The sequence below is a fragment of the Colossoma macropomum genome, unplaced genomic scaffold (assembly GCF_904425465.1).
Source record: "Colossoma macropomum unplaced genomic scaffold, Colossoma_macropomum, whole genome shotgun sequence".
In the NCBI taxonomy this organism is placed as follows: domain Eukaryota; kingdom Metazoa; phylum Chordata; class Actinopteri; order Characiformes; family Serrasalmidae; genus Colossoma; species Colossoma macropomum.
Genome location: NW_023494788.1, coordinates 11,894,070 through 11,915,243, shown reverse-complemented (window position 1 = coordinate 11,915,243; position 21,174 = coordinate 11,894,070). Strand labels below are relative to the sequence as shown.

At 41.1% G+C, this 21,174-nt stretch overlaps 1 protein-coding gene across 1 annotated transcript in view; it reads left to right on the top strand.

The window, feature by feature from the left end:
* The window catches only part of fam13b (family with sequence similarity 13 member B), a 46,767-nt gene that overhangs the window by 18,363 nt on the left and 7,230 nt on the right, over window positions 1–21,174 (top strand). The window contains 12 exon segments of the mRNA XM_036568479.1: window positions 2,285–2,400; window positions 12,362–12,403; window positions 15,464–15,583; window positions 15,783–15,891; window positions 17,290–17,399; window positions 17,930–17,984; window positions 18,075–18,115; window positions 18,117–18,190; window positions 18,863–18,928; window positions 20,364–20,574; window positions 20,824–20,962; window positions 21,062–21,143. Of these exon segments, the coding sequence (XP_036424372.1) occupies window positions 2,285–2,400; window positions 12,362–12,403; window positions 15,464–15,583; window positions 15,783–15,891; window positions 17,290–17,399; window positions 17,930–17,984; window positions 18,075–18,115; window positions 18,117–18,190; window positions 18,863–18,928; window positions 20,364–20,574; window positions 20,824–20,962; window positions 21,062–21,143 (1,165 nt within the window).

Sequence of the window (21,174 nt, the reverse complement as noted above, 5' to 3'; positions counted from 1 at the left end):
ATGCATTAGTACATGCTGCACCATTTGAAAATATCAGTTGGACACACCTACACCGTGAACTCTATGAAAATAAGGTGACGGTGGGCAGAGTACAGGCAGAATTGACTTTAGTGTTTATATACATGTCTTACCAGTTAGTACCCAGTCTTTTTACAATGGGACAGTTAACATTTTTTGAAATTCATGACCTAGCATGTCCAGTGAAGCGTCACTGCTGGACATGTTTTAGACCTGTGCGGCAGAAGGTAGTTGTGGGTGGAGTTTGTTGTGTAAATAAGCCAGGGCAGGTGATTGCCTCTATTGCTGCTTTGGTGGATGGTCCAAACCATGTATTTGTTGGGTTAGAGGTATATAGCTGATTGTAAATTCAGACATCCCTCTATTGGAAAGCACCTTTCAAGTTCTACAAGCTCTCGCCATCATGGCGGCGCCATATCTCAGCTGTCTTCTTTAAGGCAATAATCTTATGTTCAGACCTGACGGATGCAGCATGCCCTTCTAAGGAATGGTGCACACATTGCTGAGTACTGCCCAGGCTCCAGTCTCCCCAGCAACTCCTTGCAGGTTCTTTTCTGAACTCGAGCAACTGCAGAAGGCCATGCCCTTTTGTTCCTCACATTCTTAGCACTTCCCACTTGTTTGCTTGCCATTGCTAAACTCACACATACACAGAGAGTGTTCTTTCTTTTTTTAAAAAAATTGGGAAGTGGGTCACCCACCAGTGCCGCTGGAACTTTCCACACGTGTGTGCAGGCAGCAGAGCCCGCTCTTCTATTCCTCAGAGAGTGAGCGCACTGCAGCCTCTGTTTGTGTGGGTTGATTCCTGTTTGCTTGACAGCATTTTCCACATGCGCTGTTAAGAGCACTTAATTAATCACTGCAACTGCTAATTAGACAACCAAGCTCAAGCTTTTTTTCTTTTAATGCAGATGTTGCATAATCAAGAATTTTACCACACACTAACAATGCCTCCTGGGCCGTACAAAGGTGCAGTCTCTGCATACTGCAGCTACTTGCTTGAACCTACACATAGCCACCTCTGTTGAAGGTTTAGTGAAGAATAAACCAGCAGATATAAACCTTAGAGGTCGTTCTATGCTGGTCTAGTCTGCTGTATTTTCACTGCACATGCTGCGTAGAGAGAAAAACTGCCAGAGCCCAGTGATTTAGGACTGTGCATTAGTATTTATTTCTTACCAGCATCCAGATGTGTTATGGGAAGGGCATAATGGATAATCACATCTGAATAATCATATTGACCTAATTACATTAATGCAGCAGCTTGATAACTTGATAACATTGCAGTGCGGGCAAATGCAGAACAGTCCAACTGAATTCATAAGGATGAATCTAACAAACCGGCAGGGAGACTCAGGGAATCTGCAGGGCTTCCAGCATTTTGTAACATAGCATTCAAGACTAGGGCGAGTGGGAAATGGCTGTAAGCCTATAGAACCTTGTAAAGAGCCCAGGTTATCCTCTCCCCTGTTCAGCAGCCCACCCGTTACACTGACCACATATGACTCATATCTGCATACAAGATGAGCAGCAACCCTGCTCGGCCAATCAGAAGCTGCCAGAATGGTCACCATGGCAACGGGCTAGTGACACTGCAGCAGATGTAGAGGACGATGGAGAATGCAATCATCCAGGCTATGTGGCTTTAGGTTACATACACACAAAAAAGCTTTATACTCCCCTTTTTCTTTCAGTGTCATACAAGAGCTGACCTATGGTGTATTTATCGCAAGTCTTATGTATTTTTATACCTTACTGCAGGTGTTATTTAACCCACACTGGCTAATGCAGTCATTATTCATCTAAAAAAATTTCGGGTTTGTGCTAGAAACAGGCTTTATTGCAGAAAATAAAATAACAAAATCAGGAATGAATTTGAAAGTTGTAATAATTTTTAGATTGTCTAGATTTAGCATAACTTGCATATTGGTTTAACCTTCATTGCGTAAAAATAGCATTGTGTTGGAAATGTGATGTATTATTGTGTCAAATACTTTATCAGCTGAGTGAAATAGCTATTCATATCAGAATGTTCTGCCAAAAATGACAATTTAGCACATCATCATGATAAAGCACAGGCATGCTCTCATTGGTCAGGGGAATACGGAAAGGAGAGCTCCAAGCAAGTGCCAAGCCTTCCATAATGTTTTGTGGAGACTTTCTGTTTTTATATATGATGTCTGTAAACCCTGACCATGTGATCTGAAGTCACTCCACAGATGGTGGTAGCTAACTTGGTGCTAAAATGTCTCCCACTCTGTCGTAGATCACTGAGCTGCTGGAAGATGAGAAGTTAGAAGCCTGCGAGGAGCTCCCGCAGGATGGCGAGGATGGCCCTTCTTCAGTATCCACCAAACATCCCCATGTCACCCCCTCTTCCAGGTAAGAGCGCACATTTAAAATTTCTCAGCTAGGGTTCGGTGATATATAATATTATATGTTATCGTAATAAATTACATTACAGTAAGGTTTTTTGTGCACATTGATGGTATGTAAACGTTGAGCAATTACATGTTTCATTAAAAAGAGATGGCATAGCTGTCTAGAGTACATCTGTTTTTAGGAGATCGTAAGTTTGCCAAGTAATACCGAGAGGAAAAGGCCCCGTTTACACTTGGCGTTAACATCTGAATTGATCAGAGCAGTGTACTGTTCTTCACAAGTGGCAAATGGATTTCCAGTTTTTGCATTCGTAAGCCTATTTTTGAATGTGTAGATGCCCATAACTAACATGTGTAAGCTAGCCCGTGTGTCTGCCTGTTTGTCTGTTCATTCATTCGTTGTTTAACTGGCCATACCAGCATTCTGTGGATGTACATGCAGCAGTAAAGTGAATAACAACTTTCCTTCTTTAAGACGTTGCAATATCAAAGCTGGGTGACGTTTAGTGAGACAGTGGGGTAGTCTATGACACGACCTGCAGATGTAGAGCCCTTTTTACTCATTTCTTCCTGCTTTTGCTGTTATTTTAAGTTCAGCATGAGCAGCAGAACAGGTGGGGGATTTTGGTTTGAGGGATGTCTTGATGATAGATGAAATGTGCAATTTAGAATATTAGGACCTTACCCAACTAGTTCTCAGATCTGCAGGTTTTAAAGTTTTATCATATTTTTATCCCTTTTTTTCTTTGAAGCTTTGCTGGATGTTTACTATAATACACAGTTTTGGTATTATACAGATGTTTTTTAGATTTTGTACTGTGTTACAGTCCCTGAGTTTGTAAAAGACAAGATCTAGATATGATTAATTAAAAAGCCTGATTAATTGGATGCAGTGATGTGCAGTTCATTAAGCATTTTCAACCCTGTCTCGAAAAAAGTTGTGATGCTGTGCAAAATGTAAATAAAAATAGAGTGCAGTGATATGCAAATCATGTAAACTCTGTATTTAATTGAACATTGTGAAGAGAACATATCGAATTTTGATACTGAAACATTTTGTTTTTTGAAAAATATATGCACATTTTGAAATTGATGCCAGCAACACATTCCAAAAAAGTTGGGTTGGTGGCGTGTTTACCACTGTTTTTAAAAAACAATACAATTTCTCAGTTTCAACATTTGATTTGAAGACTTTGTACTGTTTTCAATTAATTACAGGGTTTAAATGATTTGCACATCATTGTATTCAGTTTTTATTTACATTTTGCACAACGTCCTAACTTTTTTGGAAATGGGGTTGTAATGGTATGTGTCTATGTATGTATGTATGTATGTATTTATTTATTTATTTAAAATGTATGGTATTTTCAAATGCATTTTTCAAAGTTCTCCTGCTTTTTGCTTGTACAAACATATCAAACCTTAGATAAACAAAATACTGTGATAAATACCAATGTATTATACAAATGTCATTAGATATCATGATATAATGTTTTGGTCTTGTTGCCAACCCTTTCCCTCAACCCAATTTGATACATGCTCTCTCCATTTGCCCCCTGTGTAACCCAGTATGGCCACGTAAATGTTTTATTTGTGGAGTTCACTGACACAGATGTTGCCTTGAGAAACATCTCCTTCATATGTATGTCACATTCCACCCCAGTTGATCTGGCCTCCTGTTGATGTTTTCTCACTGCTCATTGCTGTAGTAGAGTCATTGTCTGTCTTTTCAGTGTTGGCTTTTAACCAGCTGAGTCAAAAAATAGTTATATATCTCTGTTTTATCATTTGTTATTATAAATATGTCTGAACATTGTGCTGCAGGGGTTTCAAGGACATCTATTTTTATCTGTAGAGGCAGGTTTTCTGCTTGGGCCATTGCTGTTTCTGGGCTAGCTTCTTTTCCCTGTCAAAGCTCTTGTGATCCCTGTTGGGTTAAAAGGATGTGATCTCGTTTGAAGAAGGAGTGGGTTGAGCCTGGAGGTCTAGACCAGAACAAATCTATTGGCTGTCTGAGCCCTGATCTCCCTTACCTTTTGTTGCTCTGCACCTGTTCCTGCTTTGATGCAAGGTGAGCGGTCTGGGCCTTTTGAGAGATGCCCCAGACTGCCTAAATGTCAGGCTGTCATGGTGTGGCAGTGCTGTTAAATCATTAAAGGCAGGTATGTGACAGACCAGTTCGAATAGGAAAAATGCAAGTAATTTACATTTACAGCTTTTTTTATTGTATGGCTGTTTTTATAGACATGCTTCACATTTTGAACATGTTGTTTACGATGGACACCAGAGAAGGATTTATGAGTATCAGTGTCCTGCAACGCGTTTCCAGGAAAGTCGGCTGGGTAATCACAAAAAACACACATGGCGGAAACAGGCTAAGGCTGGTTTATTTTTATAACTGCCTGGCACAGGAGTTAAACTGGTAATGTATTAATTGCATTTTAGATTCTTGTGTGAAGCATTGCATTCATGACTGTTTCTCTACATAGTACTTTCACTGTATTTCAGAGCACTGTGTTCTTATTGTTGCTTTTATTGTCATTACTATTATTATTATTATTGTGCATAATTGCAGAAATATGTATTTTATTTCATTTGCTTATTTGCTTTTTAATAACATGTAATACTACAAGGTAATGAAAAAAAGAAACATTACTGATAAATGCTTATTTTCATAGCAAGTGGCATTAAAATGCTGAACCAGGGATCCTGCCCAACCCTGTTTGAAAAGCAATGAGCAGTAAAGGAAAGAAGAGGAAACTCTGCCTTTTTAATCGTCGTCTTTAAATTAGAACACGTTTTTGGGTCATGTCAGTGATTTTGGGGGGGTGGGTGATCAAGATTTGTAAGACAGTCAAAACCTCTTTATACCAGAGCATGTGCTAAAATCAGCCATGTCTGCTTCATTGCCTGGGGCAGTCTGATTAACTTTCATAGAGCTCTGGACAGCTAGCTAGCCAGCATGCTTTCATTTATTCTTAGAGATAAATGAAACTAAGCACATGCTGGCTAGCTATCAATCTGGAGCAGTAGGACACCAAGTTGGTCTGCACTGTTGCCTTAAATTCAGAGTCTGTGATCAGCTAACTTTTTTGGCTTTCTAAACAAGCGATTGCTTCCCCACGAAAGTGCATGGGCCCACAGAAGTTGTTTTTTGTAATGACTTTTCAGATGTTGAATATAATAATTTGTCATATATTATTGAGAATTTGTTTCAGCCGTGAAAGAAGCCTACAAAACTACTGCAGCTTCTGCACAGCTGCATCATAAGCACTTGGCCCAGTCACTTAGTGTTAAAGGTGATTAAGTACATTAATCCCTAATCTGCACAAACAGGCTGGCATGAGCACTGGCCTGGGGAGAAGTAACCTTTAGACATTGTTTTGCTATAGAAAACATTGTGACATTTTGAATTTATGTTGCAGCCCACATATTGTTAATCTTGGAAAGTCTGTTTCAGCTTCATGGTAATGTAACATTGTGGGTATTAATGATTTACATAGTATTACATTGTGTTAATAATTTAATTCTGCTGTAGCCACGGATTTCTGGTAGTGAACAGTCTGTATTACTCCTGCCCTATATTTGCACCAGAACCTTTGATTTGTGTGTTGAGGAGTCTGAGAAAAGTCAAGTGAGAATGCTTTTATGAAGGCATGGGGGGATTTGGGTGGCAGCTGCTGTAGAAATAAAGCCCAGACAGGCTCATGCAGCCAGTATTATGTACCTTAATCAGTGGTGGTGTGGCACTGTGAAAGGACCCAGCCTAGCCCTTAATGGGAGATTTAAAACTTAATGCCATTTCTGCTTTTAATATCTCTTTATTAGTGTAGTGCCATTGCAGATTAGCTGTTAGCTTTTACTTTTCAGTACCAAAGCTGGTCTTTATTGAAGGGTGCAGTATTTACTAATATTACCAGTATGTGAAGTATGAAAATTCTTTAGAGGTAGGCTACATTTTTAAATGACTCACGCCAACATTTTCAAATCCTTCTTAATATTGTAACTGGCAACGTTAATCTCAGTTGAAGCAGTCTTGAGTCAGCAATGTCTGAAAATTTCACTGTGGAACTGGTAAGTGATTGATGTTCACCATGAAAGTCTATTTTAAGAAATAATGGCTTATGTTGTTCTTCCTTGATTAAAGACGCTGGTCCCATTTCAGTAGTGCAACATAATTAGGGATGCACAAAGTTGTCAGAATCATATTAGTATTGACAGATAATTGCTTACATCTATCAACATTGGATAGATGACTATATTTGGCCAATATTTTAAGCCGAAATTTTATAACGGCAGAGCAGAATGATTAGGCAATGCTGGGCTAAAATATATGGATTTGCATATATTTAATTCATTTTAATGCTTTTGTAACCCTCCAGCAATAAATGGTGTATCACTATGTATTGCTGTATATTTATGCATATATTTATCAGTGTTTGTGTTGTCATGGGCAGATATGTGTATGAAACATGTATGTGTATGTGACATCGCCTTCGGCCCAGAATTCCCATGTTAATTCATCCACCGAAAATAATTGGATATCTGTGGATATCTGTGAATTTTGAAGCCACAGTTCCATAAGGAATTTACATATGGTCCTTAAGGTAGATGTGAGTAAATTCAAGAGAACATTATTCTCTTTTTATAGAAAATTTGTCAGCTATTGGCACATGATGAAATTCTTCTGAACAGCATCCCGTCTATTACATATATTGCCATTTATATTTTTCCTTTTTAAACATGCTAGAAGTTCCTGTTTCACTGTTTTTGAAACTCATCCCAAAAAAGCTTTATTGGCATTGTAATGTATGGTGGTAAATTTGTGAATTTGTCAAGCTGATTTTCCTACAAAGGCCCCAAGAAACATGTAAGAATTCATGCACTTTATTTACATCAAAATCTGATGTCCTCTGCCAGGAGCTAGTGTCTGGGTTGTGGTTAGATCTTCCAGCTTTACAATCCATAATATGTCTCCAAAATCCCACAGAAAATGGCTTATTGACTACAGAATCAAGCTAGTGGGCATCTCAGTATGCTGACATAAACCCTACTAAAAATCAGTCTGGCTGAGCATCAGAGCTATGCAAAAATGGTTCTTCACATCTGTGATACTGTGTGTCATCAAAAAAGCCAGGGCTTTTAATTACCTAAAGACATCTAAAATGGCCTCTGAGACAGTAAATAAAATGCCCACTGTGGCAGTAAATAAAGTTTCGGTTAACAGTCGTGTTTTAAGGAAAGTCAAGCTGGGCAGTCCAGGTTTGTTTTCGTCCAAATCCAGCAGCTCTCCTCCTTTGTACCCCAGCAGATTCTGACAGGCCAACACACTTCAAAGCTAAATTTAAGCCCCGCCATATATCCCTTTCGACTGCTATGGAAAGTATTTTTCGTCTGTCCCCAAAATAAACGGAGGGATATAGAGGGGTGTTCTTGAGACACTTTGTTGGCTGTGACCCGGCTGTTGGAATGTGTGAACAGCTGTTTTTCGAAGCGGTAGTGGTACATGGGAGGTGGAGTGGTCACTGATTCACCCTGACTCCACCACCAACACAGCTCGTCAGGTTTACATCTACATTGTATTGCTGACTTAAGTTAGGATCCGCAATTATAGCTTACTACCTTTGGGCTGTTTCAGTTCTCCTTTAGTCCAGGCTAAATTGGTTTATGACTTTTTATGAAGGGACTATGTAAAGTGCATGCCAAATTAACTTCCCACTCTTCTCTGTGCCAATACAACATCAGTCTCTCAAAACAAGTGACACCCTCAACCTGCTTGCCCATGCCCAGGCTGAAGTGTTTTTAACAGCTTGCAGTTTGGCCACCAGATCATGTGTTGGGTCATCAAAACATGTTCTCTGTTGACTCGACATTTGGGCCTCTGGCCTGTCCATATATGGAGTGGCTGATAATTCATGTCCACTCATCATTTGTCATGTCATGTACATGCATCCCTCACAGTTTTCATGTAACTTTAAACCCACGTGACAGTACATACCACAGTGTATGTTCCATGTGGCCTACATAACCTGACTTATACAATCAGAGTGTTATTGGTGGTCCTTGAATAGTGTTATCATCTCAAATGACTTCCTTATCTCTTTTCCTTAAGGTAACAAAGATTTAATGCTTTTAGTATAATTTGCTTTATCTCAAGGAAGCTACTGTTGCTATGATAAGTGGGTCATGGCAAGTACAAGCAGTTTTGTGCTGGTCTCTGTGAGAGGAGACGAAGAACTGTGTGATCTTTCTGGAGTAGCGTGTGACCTGTTTAAGAATGAATAAATCCAATGCCAAAGTAATGGACTATCTCATCTGCATGTGTTTGTGTCTGTCTACATGTGCATGAAATACAATTGTATTTTTCTGCAGGGGTGGAAGAGGTTGAGTGTCAGAACCATATGGGTGCTCCAGTAAGGGGTTAAGGTTGAGTGGTATCCAGGTACAAGGCAGATGCTTTGGTGATGAGCAGGTTATATAAAAGAGACAGCCTGACAGGTGCTGTGCTGTGTGAGCTCTGCAGTGTTAGAGGTTCTCTGTGAGTGGAGGAGGCTGTGAGAGGGCCCTCCCCAAGGGTGTGGCCATTGGCCTGGAGGGCTGCTAGCAGTGCTGCGTCATACAGCCCTGTATTTGAGCGAGGGTCCAGCTTGTTTACTGCAGCACTTTTCCAGCAGAAGTGCCGAGCCTTGCAAGCAGGCAGCCAGCACAGACGTGAGTCTGCAGGATGAGCGCCGGCAGGCTGTGTTTACTGTTTGACCTGCTCATACAGACTCTAGCTCCGCAGAGCGCCCAGTCCGGATAACCAGACGCCTGGCTGAAAACAGCTACAAACACGGCTCAGACACGTAAAGCAAACCACCGAAAATGGCTTGTGAAGTCCTTCTGCACAGGTATTGTATCCAAGGAGCTGGTGGAGGGGGGGAGCGAGGGTTTCTCCAGGGAGGAAGGCTTACATAATTGTGCTGAATTACTTGTGAGAGGCTATGGATATTAAAGTAGAGCTGCTCATTCAGAGCACTGCTCTCCGGGGCATGTCGATTTATAGCTCCTCATATCTCTGGATCTCTAGGCCATGGCTCATTGATGTTTCTGTTCTGGTCAAGGTTTCAGCTGTCATTTGTATCAGATTATGTGAGGTTACCCACTAACTAGGCTTCTCAGCAAGCCAAAGCCCTATGTCTATACATGCATGATCAGAATCATAATCAAGCTTTACTGGCCAGATAAGGTTACCCATACAAGAAATTGATTATAGCGTGATATAATCTTGGGGAGGGCACAAGAGAATGAGTATCATTCTAATGTGTATTGCGGTAAAAGGTTGCTCATTACAGCTTTGTTTGTTCAGCTATTGAAAAGAACACTGGTAGGAATTGTAAAAATGCTGAATCATTCCCAGCTTCTGGATCTGACTGCTTTATGCTTTATAACATAATTTGGTTGGGAGTATACGTGTGTGAGTAGATGTGCTGTTGATAAGCTGAAGTGCAGAGTCAGAGGAAGCGTATTCTTCCTGATTTTTCCTACTCTGCCTTCGCGTGATGAAACAGCAGGTCTCTGTAAGACAAAGAACTGTTTGTTAGCTCTAGTATGTTTCAACAGGATTTTGTTCTGATGAGAGCTTACTTGAAAAGAGATAAGGATTCAAGTATAGTTTAACAAAAAAACAAAAAACTTTTAAATAGCTTGGCTCCCTGTAGAGCTCTGCCTTTCACCAGTACATATTAACCCCTGTGCATTTATGAGCTGGATATTTTCTGAATTACTTTTCACTTCATTATAGAGGACACTTCTTGGTCGATACGGAATAGTTTTGGAGTTCTTAACCTTTGAGGGATTTTTTTTCTGTAATTTTCCGCCTCAGTTGGGTTTTAAAGTCAGTTTGCTCAGGGGATTTGTCCTTGCCAAGAAGGTGTTTTTCCAAAGAGAACAGATCCATATAAATCAAAACCACTACAGTGATACTAGCCTCATATGTCCATTTGGTCATATTCATTTGAAAAGCAAAAACCTGATCCTAAGCAAGTACTCCTATTCTGAGACTTTCCACAGAAGTCCAAATCTTGCTGAGTAATCCATGGCCCATGGGGAGCAACAATACAGGAACCCATTACACTGTGTTCCAGCTCAGTGAGAATTACCACTAGAAACATTAAAACTGACATTTCTTTGTTCTCTATAGCAAAAGACATAGAAGAGTTGTATGTTGCTTACCAAGAAATTTCCCTGCAAAGATTCATGATAGTAGTGCTGAATCCAGTTTCTTCATGCTTACTATAAGGATAAATTAGTTTTAAACCGTTATTAAATCTATATGTATTCCAAGTTGTTAGTCACCTTTGCCCACATTGAAGTCTCTTCAGCAGTCTAAATATAAACATGTCTGAGTCAGATGCTATCTATCTATGATGATGTTTTCTGGACATTGTATGTCAAACCAGCCTGTGCCACCCACCTCTGGACTCCGAGTAACTTTGTGTGGGTTCTTTCAGTTTTTTCCCTTCATTGAAAATAGTCATGCACTTCTGTTTGGTAGCTGGAGGCACAGCAGTTTCCTCTGATCTCTTGTTGGGAAAAGCTTTCACATTTTTAATACTTAAGAACTCATTAGTTTTTTTCTGTAAGACTTACAAATCTCCTGAAGTCTTGGCATACTTATAAAACTTCAGTTTCCCTTATTAGTTTTTTGCTTTTCATTTCTGCTGTTTGTTTGAAGCAATTTGCCACATATTTAGCAATTTACAGTTATCAATTTTAGCAGTCAGTCTATGAAGCACTGTTTAATTAAAACTATCTGGTTCGGGCTCCCAAGTGGCATCAGGAGATCGCGAGTTCGATCCCTGGTGGTGCTACAGCCATCTGTGGCCGCTAGTCCAAGAGAGCACAATTGGCCTCACTCTCTCTGGGTGGGTAGGATGGCCCCTCCTTCTCCCCCATCACTCAACGCGATGCTAGTCAGCGCAGGCTTCTGTTAGCTGACGTAACAGAACTGGCGCTTGGCGCTTTCCTCCGAGCCCCTTGGCTGTCCAATGACGTTGTGTGAGTGGCAGTTCGAAAAGATGTGGTGGCACTTTACAGGTCTCGGAGGAAGCCTGTGTTAGCCTTCACCCTCCTAGCATTGATAGTATTGTGTGATTGGGGGAGTCCTAATTAGCGGCGGGAATTGGAGACGGTTAAATTGGGGAGGAAATTTAAAACTATCTGGTTCTGTTTTTTGATCATATAAAATCAGCCATTCATATTTTCGGCATGTAGAGTTTATAGCTCCTATAAAAAAGAGTTGGCATTGGCAGCAACATGTTCATATCGGACAGACCCTAGCAGCACAGCCCTCCCAAATACAGCAAAGAGCATAAATCACTTTCTTAACTGACCTGTAGTATACAGGGCAGTAATGTCTGTACACAAGTATTTATTTATGTGGAAATTGCAGTTGTCCACAGTGTCATGGTTGGTTTTAGAGCTCATATCGTGCGTGCGAAGGCCGTGTTTTTCCCACAGGGACCCCTGAACCCGATCCAGGCGCTAACAGCAATGGCAGGCGCTCAGCTGCCCACTTATGTAAGCAGCATTCTTCACATGCCAGACTGTGTTTATAGGATGCAGTGGACTGCTGAATCACCCGCACCCCCCACCTCCCTGTCAGACACCCTCTTCCTGATATGTCCACTGTAACATTTGCATGTACATGAAACAGGGAAGGATGAAATTTCCTGCATTCTGAACAGCCCCAGGTGGCATTAGTGCGTATAACAGACCCATGTACAGAAGTACATGAGTGGAGTCTTTAGGAGCACTGTCCTTCAAGAGTACCCACCTGCACTCTCCACCCTGCCAGGGTGTTATATAATAAGGCTGGCTACATAAGGTCAAGGTTCTCTTCCACATGCACACACACATATATGGAGAGGCAGTGTAGTGTGACGTTGTCCTAACATTCCCTTCCTTTTCTTCTTTTTCAGCTCACACATCTCCTCCATCAGCATTCTTCCAGGATCTGCAGAGTAAGTGCTCATTCATCCTATTTTTTCTAGACTGCAGCTTTCCCAATCCTGTCACTAGAAAAGGCTTATTTTGACAAGTCATTAATAATTTGTGTAAAGCTTTCTATAGTTTATATTAAAACTAATATGACCCTAAAAGGATCCAACATAATTGGTATCTTTTTGACCACAATTTTCAAGCAACTAAGCTTAATTATGCACATAATCAGTAATGACCTTGAACTCAATATTAGTCATGAGAATGGGTCATCGGGAACAGCTTGTTCTAACAGAGTTTCAGTAGTTGTTATAGAGAACACAGCTCAACTGATGGGTAAGTTTGATTCAATTTCTATTGTGAGGTCAACATTTAATTACATTATCAATATTTTGTAAGTTTAAAGCGTTTGGTCCTACAGAGCTCTGATTATATATAAATACAAAAATAGTTTAGAGACAAAAGATTACAAAGTAGCATGTCTTTGAAAACTGAGCTGTAACGTTTATCTTAGAATTTCATTATGTTACACACAGATAACAAATGTAGCATTAGGAGTCCTGCCCAAAGACTGTCTTACTATAGCGAGGTGTACTTGCCTGTGCCGAAAATCAAACCACAGTCTGCCATGTAGAGGTCAACAGTGTTAACCACTGTGCTATTACTAAGTGCTATAAATGATATGCCTGAAATGCCTCATACAAGACCTTATATAGTATGTCTCCATTTTCAGTCTCCCAGAATTACAACGTCAACAAGCCTCAAAAGCACAGTTAAAATAGGTGCACAGTTTTTATTTAGTTTTATTTAACAGTATAGTGTTTCAAACATTGGGTTTTATGTTTCTTTTTTGTATTTGATTGAAATTGTTAGACATGAGATAAACACGTTTGACATTGCTTTTTTTTTTTTGCCCCTGCACCAGCAGTTTTCAGACAGCTCTGTTTTTTTATGTTTGTATTGAATTATGACCTTGAGCAAATGCAAGTCAATTATTAGTCAATTAAATAGGTAATTGGAAAAAGATGGTGGCACATTTTTGTCATAGAAATCATTCTAGAAGTAAAAGGTCATTATAGAAAGCTTCATAATGCAAAATTAAAATACTTTAATGCTGACTTTAGGCAAACAGCGCCCGATACGGCTTGCATCTTTTCTGCCACAATGTCTTGCAGCTATGCTTAATTATAGTTTTATTGAGTTATGATGTTGACCTTGACCAAATGCACAGAATTAAACCATAAACATTCCTGAAATGGAAGACAAGATGAAGCTGAATAAATGAGATTATAGACCTTAACCCAGATAAGCTTGGGCTTCAGGCAGGGGACGAGAAAGTGTCAGCACTGTGAAAACAAATAGGGTATGGTGGGAGAGGGGTTAGTAATGTGATGAGAATTGAAAACCATGCACTTTTAAATCATTTGCAATGGCTCATATTTTAGGGGCTCAGAATAGTTTGACCTCATTTGAGGTGTAATACTGTTCAAGGTCACAGTAAAACAGCTTAGTCACAGAACAAAGGGAGGGCTGCATGAACTGGAGAGTTGCTGTAGTATAAAGTATGACAGTTAGGTAATGGTTAACAACAAAAGTACAGTGTTTATTTTAAGGAGTGGTTGCTACTGTATGTGTTATATGAGGTTTTAGTGGTTAGACATCTTTGTGGTGTTGGTCCATAGCAACAAAAAAGAAAAATGTGTGGCACAATGCATGTGCTGATGGATTGTTTTCCAAAAGGGAGATTGCAGTTATTGCACCATCACAGCAGGGAGTGCATTGCTATTTCAGCTGGGCTGTGCCATCAGTGCAAGCAGTACATTAATCTTCTAGCTGGTGCGTAGCTGCAGCGCACAGTGTAGCTTAAAGCAAAGCCCGTGGATCTCACCCTTAGATGGGACAGTGCTGCACGAATACACAGGAGGCCTTGGGCTTTGTTGGCCTGGGCCCAGGTCTTTAGTGATTGCTACAGCATTACAGGCAGTAAACAAAGCCTTTTCTGAGAGATGAGTAATGATTTGTGCTGTGGGCCTTTTGGCACGCAAAGTGGCAGCATGACCCAGCAGCTGCTTATGGCCCTGTTGGACACGTGTGTGTTTGTGAGGCCGGCGGGCCGGGCTGGGGTTTGCATGTTCTGCACAAAGCGCAGGAAACCAGGAGGACTCGTGATCTTTCGACAGCCAGGTCCACGCCTCATTCTGCAGCTGTGCAGGCTTCTGCCCTAAATGGGCAGTTCAAGCTCCGAATACTGGGCTGTGAACTTGAGAAAGTGTAGCGAGCCCAACATACCCTCATTGCCAGGCACAGGAGAGTGAGTTGCTTATGGTGGCGGATTGTCATTATGGACTAAAGGCTGCGCTCACACGGCTGCTTCCTCACATTGAGAACATGTTGCCAAGGTTTACTGAACTTGGCTGTGAAGCTTTAAAGGGGTTGCATGATGACAAACCTAGGAACCATATGTGAAACTGTGGTCTGTGATGCCATATTATTTCTAATGTGGATATCAATACTGAAACATTGGCCCTGTTCACATCTCTTGAGATTTTGTGGCTGGAGGAAAGGGTCCGCCCACGTTTATAACGTCAGTCTCACAGTGCTTGTTTGTAGACAAAAATTCTTGTTTATATAAATGTAAGGTTTCGATTTGCATGGGTTACTAAACAAACAGGAGAGGAAGCAGAAAATAAACTACAAAGCTGCTGCTGTCATTTCCGCTTAAGGCGGTCCTTAATCTGTGCTCGAAGACGCATCAAGATGCTTCAGCGTTCATACTACAGAGGTTAAGTGCGCCTTTGCCCACCTGCGAAGGTGATTCAAGAGATTGAATCACATGTCTCTGAAACACAATGTACCCTGTTCATACTTATGATCGGGTTATCTAGGATGAAACACTCTACTGCCTAACACAAAAAAACGCAAATGATCAACATGTCTTGCAGCAATTTACTGTCTTAATGTAATGTTAGAAATCTTATTTTTTCGTTTTCGTTTCAATTGCAGTGAGTTTGAAAAGAACGGAAATGCCTACCACTAGTAACTACTCGTGTACATACTCTTATGATGGCTGTTTGTCTATACAGCATCCTCCAGAGGACCATCCGTGCTGCAGTGGAGCAGCACTTACTGGATCTGCAGAGCTCTATAGACCAGGGCCTCAGCAGCTATGAGAACCAGAGTTCATCCTGCCAACCTGACCAGGGGTGAGTGTGTACAAACAAACATGGTAAAAACACTCCAGCAGAACCTGACATGTTTACTAATTTCTGTTGGTACAAGCACTTGATTGGGTTTAAAAATATGTTAGGAAGGCTGTTTTTCTTGGCAGGTGCTTATCTCAGGTCTTTGTAGATGTGAGTATGTTTGGCTATAACATATTTGCCTTCTTTTGTGCCTCCACAGAGAGGGGGCCAGTGAGAAGATGACAAGGTCAGAAAAGCTTGAGGAAGATCAGGCTGAAGCTGACTCTCCATCTGGTACAGAGGCAGACCAGTCTATAGAAGGCAATGAGGTTTGTGGACGGATGGTGAACGTTATGGTTTCTGTGAAGTTAAAACATAAATATCTGTAATTTTTTGTTAATTTTTGTTGAACAGAATCGTTATCCTTGTATTTGAACTCTGCAAATGTTGTAGAAATACTGTTTAAATTAAATGGTTAAATTCTTGAACCGGCCAATGAAAAAGGATTTCCAGGATTTTTTTTTCATCTGTGGTATCTAGGTAGATGCAACGAAGCTAGCTCCCCCATTGGATATGCTTTCAAGAACTAAAATGAAGGCCTTACATTTCAGATGACCGCTAATATAATTAGCAACTGACACTGGAATCAACCAGTCGTGTTTTTGATTTCCAATAGTTGGGAGGGGGATAAAACGTCTCTCTAAGCCTTCTGGAAGTCCTAAATAAGTCCTACTTTCAGTATGAGCGGTATATCAGTTGTTAACAGTGGCAGCTCTGTGCCAGGGCTTTTTTACAGTGGAGTAAATATTTTAATGTCTGTTACAAGCTTCAGATAAAGCATGGAATGTTTTACAAGCTTGAAGTTTCTGTGTTTAATCTAGAACAGCAAAAAATGTTCATGTGAATTCCCATTAGTTTATTTCTAACATACTGCTAGAAATCTCATAGTGGCACTAGCAGAAGTTAGCATTTCTAAAAAGTTTTAACATTTGTGGCCGGATCCGAAGGCCTAGCTCTAACAATCATAAATCGACACTAGTGCTTAGGCGTAGGGCATTTTCAGAGCAGCACAAAAGTCGTGACGTTCATGCCTGTGAAATGGGCCTCCAGGAGCAAGCACTGTTGCACAGTAGCCACAATGTCTCACCAATACAAATTCTCTATCAGCAAGGCTTAGCCTTGCCTCAGGACACAACAAAGCTGTTGTTGTTCTTCATGCTGGCCTCCAAAGGAGAGTGAGACAAGGGCCATTTTGTCAGATAAACAGGCCACACACTGTTTTTCAGCAAGCAAACGTAAGCTTGGCCCCATCACTAGTCCTGCTTCACTTCTCTCTACACCACCACCATCAAACCTGTGGCCTGCCTCCAGGTCTGCACATCCCTGAAATGGGTCACCCTCTTTTAATAGACCACCCCAAGGAATTGACAGCAGCATCTGCACAGCAACACCACGCACACACACAGCCGTGCCACCAGAACCTTCTAATCACTAGTAGACCTTGACAATTTGCATGGCCTTTGCTCAGTTATATCTTTCTTGCTTTATTTAAGGTACTCTTGGAACAGTTTGCCTTGAGCTCCATCTCATCTGTATTCATTGTTTATATGTACCCCCATAAAGTCACCCAAGCATTTAATTCCTGTTGCTCCTTAAGCTTTCAGAAATAGACACCTTTACAGATTCTCTTTCTACATAAAACAGAATCATGTTTTCTCTTTCTCCAGGCATTTCAAGGTTCCCAGCCCTGCAGCCTTGCAGCAGAGGAAAGTTCCAGAATGGACCTTGACACAGAGGCTCTTGTAGATGCTGAGAACAATATCAAAACAACTGCAAGGTTAGCTTTGAAGTATTAGTGACGTGAAGTACTGGCACAGTGCTAGTCTTTAGAAGCTTAAATTTTGATTTTTTTAGTTCTTCTGCTAAGGCAGTTTAGAGGCAGCTAAGCTCCAAAATCTCAAAGTCTTTGATAAGGTCTTTATAGGGAATAAGTAATACTGTTTTTTATTTAGTATTTTCATAGCACTAAAACTAAAATACTTTGCCCATCATTAGGCAACTCTGTGTAAGGGTTTTTTTTTGTTTTTTTTTACAAAGTTTAGTTTAAGTTAGTTTGTAATTTTAATGAATAATTATCCACAATCAGTATCTATGATTTTGTGAGCTGTAAAAACTAAACAATTCACTCAATTTTTCATGCCCCTCTGCATCTATTTCTATTCATGTTTCAGGTGATAACTCCAGTAGTATATCTTGATATGAGCTCCACAGTGACCACAGTACAGAATGTAGACCAATAAAGAAAGCACACTTTTATGAGTGTCGTTAAAACTGTTTACAAGCCTATGTTCTTTTAACTTAACACAGGCTAGAAACCTACCAAGAGTGTGAGCGCATGGACCAGGCTGATGTTACCACCTCTGTGAGTATACCGTCAGACATTAGACAAACCCTAATCCACCAGTACTAGGTGGCTTGGCCACATGACTGAATCCACTCTCCCCTATAATAGGAGTCTGCTCCAGATATATGTGATCTGAATGCTAACACCCGCAGAGCAGCCTGGCCTGGAGGCCAGCGCCAGCCACCTCCAGCTCAGCTCCGTTTTCACTGATGGAGAGTGGGAAGGTAACTCAGCATGTCCAGTTAGTGATGCTTGTTATGAACAGTCCTACTTTGGATCAGCTTTGGCCTTAAGGAAATTCCCCTTTGGAAATGCACTGTGAACAGGGTCCAATGCTAACAAAGCATGTAAATTCATGCCCGCTAGAGCGAAACATAACAAGGCACATTTAGGCATACACATAGTCAAATAGTGAGATTGACTGGACCTGTGTATTTTTTTTGTGTGTATGTTGGACCCATAGATAAGGTGACCCTTTGTCCTTGACACCAGAACTGTAAACAGGCAGATTTAACAGGTTTAATAGATCAACTTTTAATGAAAGGTTAATGGGGCAAATCCATTTTTAATGGATCAGCTGTCAGTGACCTTTACATAAAGTATCCTTGCTTAATTTCTCATTAGCATTTTCCAGAGGCAGTACATGCCTATAGGAAGTCCTGACAGGAAGAATTTGTCAATCATTTTCACTTCGGCCATAATCCATATCATTACATACATATGTGTGTCTTTGCTTGTTTGTGTGGCCTGATGGTGATAGATGGCGACACATAAGCTCACTTCAGTCTTCTCTGCTATCTCCCTGTCTCTCTCTTTCTCTCTCTCTGTTCTCTCTCTCTTCTCTCTTTCTTTTCTTTCTTATTTCTCTCTCTGTCCCCTCACCCATGCCTGGTCAGCATCATGCCCCAACACTTTCCCCCTCATAGACTTCACATGTATGCACCTGCAGAGGGAAGGGCACGGTAAGTAGTAGCTCCACAGCCATTCTCCTCTTCCTTTCAATCTCTGTCCTCCTTCTAATGGGCATTAATCCCCCCTCTGAGATCACACCTAACCTGTGTCCCCCTCCACTCTTCTTACACCCAATTAGTACTGCTGTTTCCCACTGGTTTCAGTCTGCCCTTTTCAAACCCATTAGCTCTCCCCTAATGAATTGCCCGTTTCGGACATGGAAACTGTTAAGTGGACCAGCTAAGTTTCCATAGTGGTGGGCCGCAGGCCAGTACATTCTCTCTATTCATGGAAGCTCTGGGGGCCTCTCTGTCTCTGGCAAAGAATGTAGCTCTAGATCTCCCTGCAGGCCAAAGCGACAGTGTTAGCATGCTTCACTGCGCCTGGTGCTACACAGCAGAAGTGGATTTTTACTCCATTACTGTGGCTGTTGAAGCCCTCTGCTGGCTCTAGTTTAGTAGCACTGAACTTTCTCTCCATTCCCCCTTGACTGATTTGTGTATGTGCAGTAATTATTTTGCCCGTTATGGTCTGCCCACTTGCTAGAGTGAACAAGTTTTGTAGATCGTTAGAAGAAATCTCATCTCATTCAACTTAATGATAAATTGTAGCATTGAATTGTAGAAGTACAGTTTTTCTTAAACTGATTGGCGGTCACACTATTAGGGTGAAGCAGGGTATTCTTTTTGAGTATAATCAAGATCTTTAGGGATTAACGTCTGATAAGCTAGACAGAAAATCTTACCAGCTTCAGTTGTTTTAACATTTAAAAGCCTCTAGAAGTTGAAGAAGATGATTCCATCATGGATACTTAGCTATTGCAGTAAGGCAGGATAATTAAACAGCCAAAAAACATCTAGTCTATACTAATAATGTGGCCTTTGACACCTATACAAAATAGATGTAATTTGAAACTAATAGTGCATTTCAAATGCATGTATTTTGATGTAAGCTGAGTTGTGCACTGCACTTTCTCGTTAGGTTGAGGTTTTGACAACAATTTCAAAAACTTTTCCAAACTTGCAACAGTTGTTATGAAAGGGCTAAGCATTGCTAGATCCAAATAACATGTGTCCTTCAACTCCCAATCCACACTGTGACTCTTTACCCCTGTGTACCGTGTTTGGGTTGTTTTTCCAGTCATTGCTCTCAGTGGATTCTTTTTCTTCCACCTCATACCCCTGGTCCTCATTCTGTTGTCCTGGCCCTTAATAACCGTCACTACTGCTCTCTAAACACCCTACGCAGGCTCTGAAGCAGTGGATCCCCTCACCCTCCTCTGACCCCCTGACCTGGGGCTTTGTGTGCGAGCTGTCCCTTAGTGCTTTAGTGTATCCCTGCGAACCAGGGAATTTTGGAATTACATTGAGATTGCTAACTCATTTAGAGGCTGAGTATTTTTATTTAGTGACTCTGCATCTATGTTTCTGTCTGTGTGTGCTGTAGACCCCGTGCCAGTGTTCATGTCATGGCAGGAGGAAAGTGAGTCAGGCGAGGCACAACTATCTCCGCTGGCAGGTCGCATGCTGCCACTGCCTCTGGAGGAGGACGCTCAGCCACTGCTGGCCCGACGTTTCCTGGACTTTGGCCACAGCCAGCGCTTCCTACAGCAGGACTCTGACGCCACCTCCCCCAGCAAAGCACTGTCCTGTGGGAGGTAAAGCGACCATTATGATACGTACAATTCATGGACAACCTTCAGTATTCAGATGGACATGTAGACAGCCTTCATTATTCAGATATACACAGTTCATAGACAGCCTACAATGTTCAGATATCAGCAATTCATAGACAACCTTCAGTGTGTAGAAGTTCATCCTTCACTATTTATAAACAAGCTTCAGAATTCAGAGAGAATTTTACATTGTGATTTTTCTCATGAATCTTTTTCTACATTCTCATCCAGGCCTCGCAGGGCCTCCTTCAGTTCCAAAGAGAGTGTGAAGGGAGACTCTGTCTCTCAGCAGCTCACCAAGAAACTTCAGAACCTCAAGAAAAAAATCAAGCAGTTCGAGGAGCAGTTTGAGAAAGACAAGAACTATATGGTTGGCACTGTTATATCGTAGTCCTGCATTCTCTTATAATGGTACATAAACTGTAAGGCCCAAGAATGTTAATTCCTTTCTTTACACCTTTCAATTTAGCCATCTCATGCTGACAAGGCAGCTAATCCCAAGGTCCTGAAGTGGATGACTGATCTCACCAAAATCCGCAAACAGCTTAAAGGTAAGCCCTCAGTGAGTAAGCGAGTGAGTGT